Here is a 1,820-nt window from a genome sequence, read left to right as displayed (position 1 = left end):
TTCAATTAAGGACCTGACTGCAATTACTTGGTCATTCCTTATTTGTTCTGACATTACTGGTGTTGGGGAGTTGGGACAATATGAGGTCTATACCATTCTTCCTTGGTGAGGAACAGTCCTTACTCCAAAAGCTTTTGGGCTGTCACCTTAGTCGGGTGGCCGTTCTCATCAGCTCCTAAGCACTGGAGAATCCCAATACTAGGATTGTAAAAGCTGGCTTCTGCAAAATTAGTTATGGGGAGGAATGGTCGTGACTCGGGCTCCATCATCTCCCATGACTCATTCTTCATGGTAGACTGCTATTTGTTGATGCAGGGTGGAAGGCACCGAGAGACTCTGATGAATCCAATCTCGGCCCAGTAAAGCTCCATATGTGGAAGTACCATCCACAACGAAGAAGGCTAGCATGATTTGCTTGGAATCCAAGTAAACCTTCAGAGGCAATAATCCATGAGTTCTAGTAATGGCTCCGGAGAAACTAGAAACTGTTAGATCCATGAGGATAAGATCTTCCTCATTTCTACACATCTTTTCCATTTGCTTGTACGACAACACATTGACTGCAGCTCCTCCATCAATCAAAACCTTCTTGAAGGGTATTCCCTCCAAATGAGTAGTTACATAAATAGGCTTGAAATGGTTAGCTAGGGTCAAACTCGGGCGGCTAAAGACCATTATGTCCAAGTACACTCTCTCGGTTTACTACACAACACCACCTTGACACTTACTACACAACACCACTCATTTGATTATGGCTGCTTTGGGCTTCTCGGGTAACTTGATAGCTCTTTCAGTCGGCCTATCAACTTGCCTTCTTTCTGCTTTCAACTCCCAGATAGTTTTTCCTTTCCCCATCTCAGCCTAAGTCAGGTTGATCATGTTTATTGGGGCTTCTAGGAAGGGGTCTGTATCAATCATCATATTGGCTTGCGATTTCTCTAACAACAACTTTCCTTTCACATAAGGTATTGTATTCAATCCCTAAATTGGACACAATTGGTTATGGAGTGATTGAAAGTATAATGCAGCTTGCAATACTTTTTTCCTCTCAGGCTTGGGCAGTTTTTTAGAGTTGTCAGGCACCATTACTTTCGCCCAAACCAACTCCTCATAAATCTCCGCGACCTTGGTCAAATCGAAGGAGTAACTCTAGCATTTAAGGGGTTTCATAAGGATAAAAACACCGTCATTCATTACAATTTTCTGGTCCTTGACTACTTAAACTAACCCCTTTATTATTAAAGGCCTAAAAGAGGTAGTCATATATGTTGCATACATGTCCATTCCCTCTTTCCCATCATTTTCTTTTCGCTCTCCTTCAAACTTCACTTGGTGGATGGTAACTTTGCTTTTGTAGAAAGGGGGAGTCTTAGATGAGTGCTTCACTTGCTGTTCTTCAAGCAATAACTTCTCATACTTGGTGGCCACAATCACCAACTTTTGCAACTCATTGAATTGCACGTCATAAAACTTCTTCCTCAAAGGCAATCTCAATGCCTTCTAAGTGATGGATATGAGCTGTGCATGATTTATAGGGAATTGGCACCTCATCCTTATCCTCCTGAACCTCATCATAAAGTCTTTAGTTGACTCATGCTCATATTTCTTGACTTCCACCAGATCGTTGATAGTCATCTCGGGCTCGACCCTGTAAAACTACTCATAGAAGGCCATTTCCATTTGCCCCCATTGGTAATAGAATTAAGGGGCAACAGAGTGTACCACTGAGATGCTAAGCCCACCAAGGAGTTTCCAAACAATCTCAAGTTATAGTTGGGATTGTCTTCAAATGCCACACAGTGATTAGAGAACTTGAAAAT

At 42.1% G+C, this 1,820-nt stretch overlaps 1 protein-coding gene across 1 annotated transcript; it reads right to left on the bottom strand.

The window, feature by feature from the left end:
• Positions 1 to 279: 279 nt before the first annotated feature.
• LOC137728231 (uncharacterized) lies at positions 280 to 675 on the bottom strand. Its single transcript, XM_068467078.1, has one exon. It carries the CDS (start codon positions 673 to 675, stop codon positions 280 to 282), a length of 396 nt encoding a protein of 131 aa, XP_068323179.1.
• Between the last annotated feature and the right edge of the window lie 1,145 nt (positions 676 to 1,820).

The sequence above is a fragment of the Pyrus communis genome, chromosome 3, assembly GCF_963583255.1.
Source record: "Pyrus communis chromosome 3, drPyrComm1.1, whole genome shotgun sequence".
Lineage (NCBI taxonomy): Eukaryota > Viridiplantae > Streptophyta > Magnoliopsida > Rosales > Rosaceae > Pyrus > Pyrus communis.
Note: the sequence above shows the minus strand (reverse complement) of the source record. Positions and strands in the feature narration are given on the sequence as shown.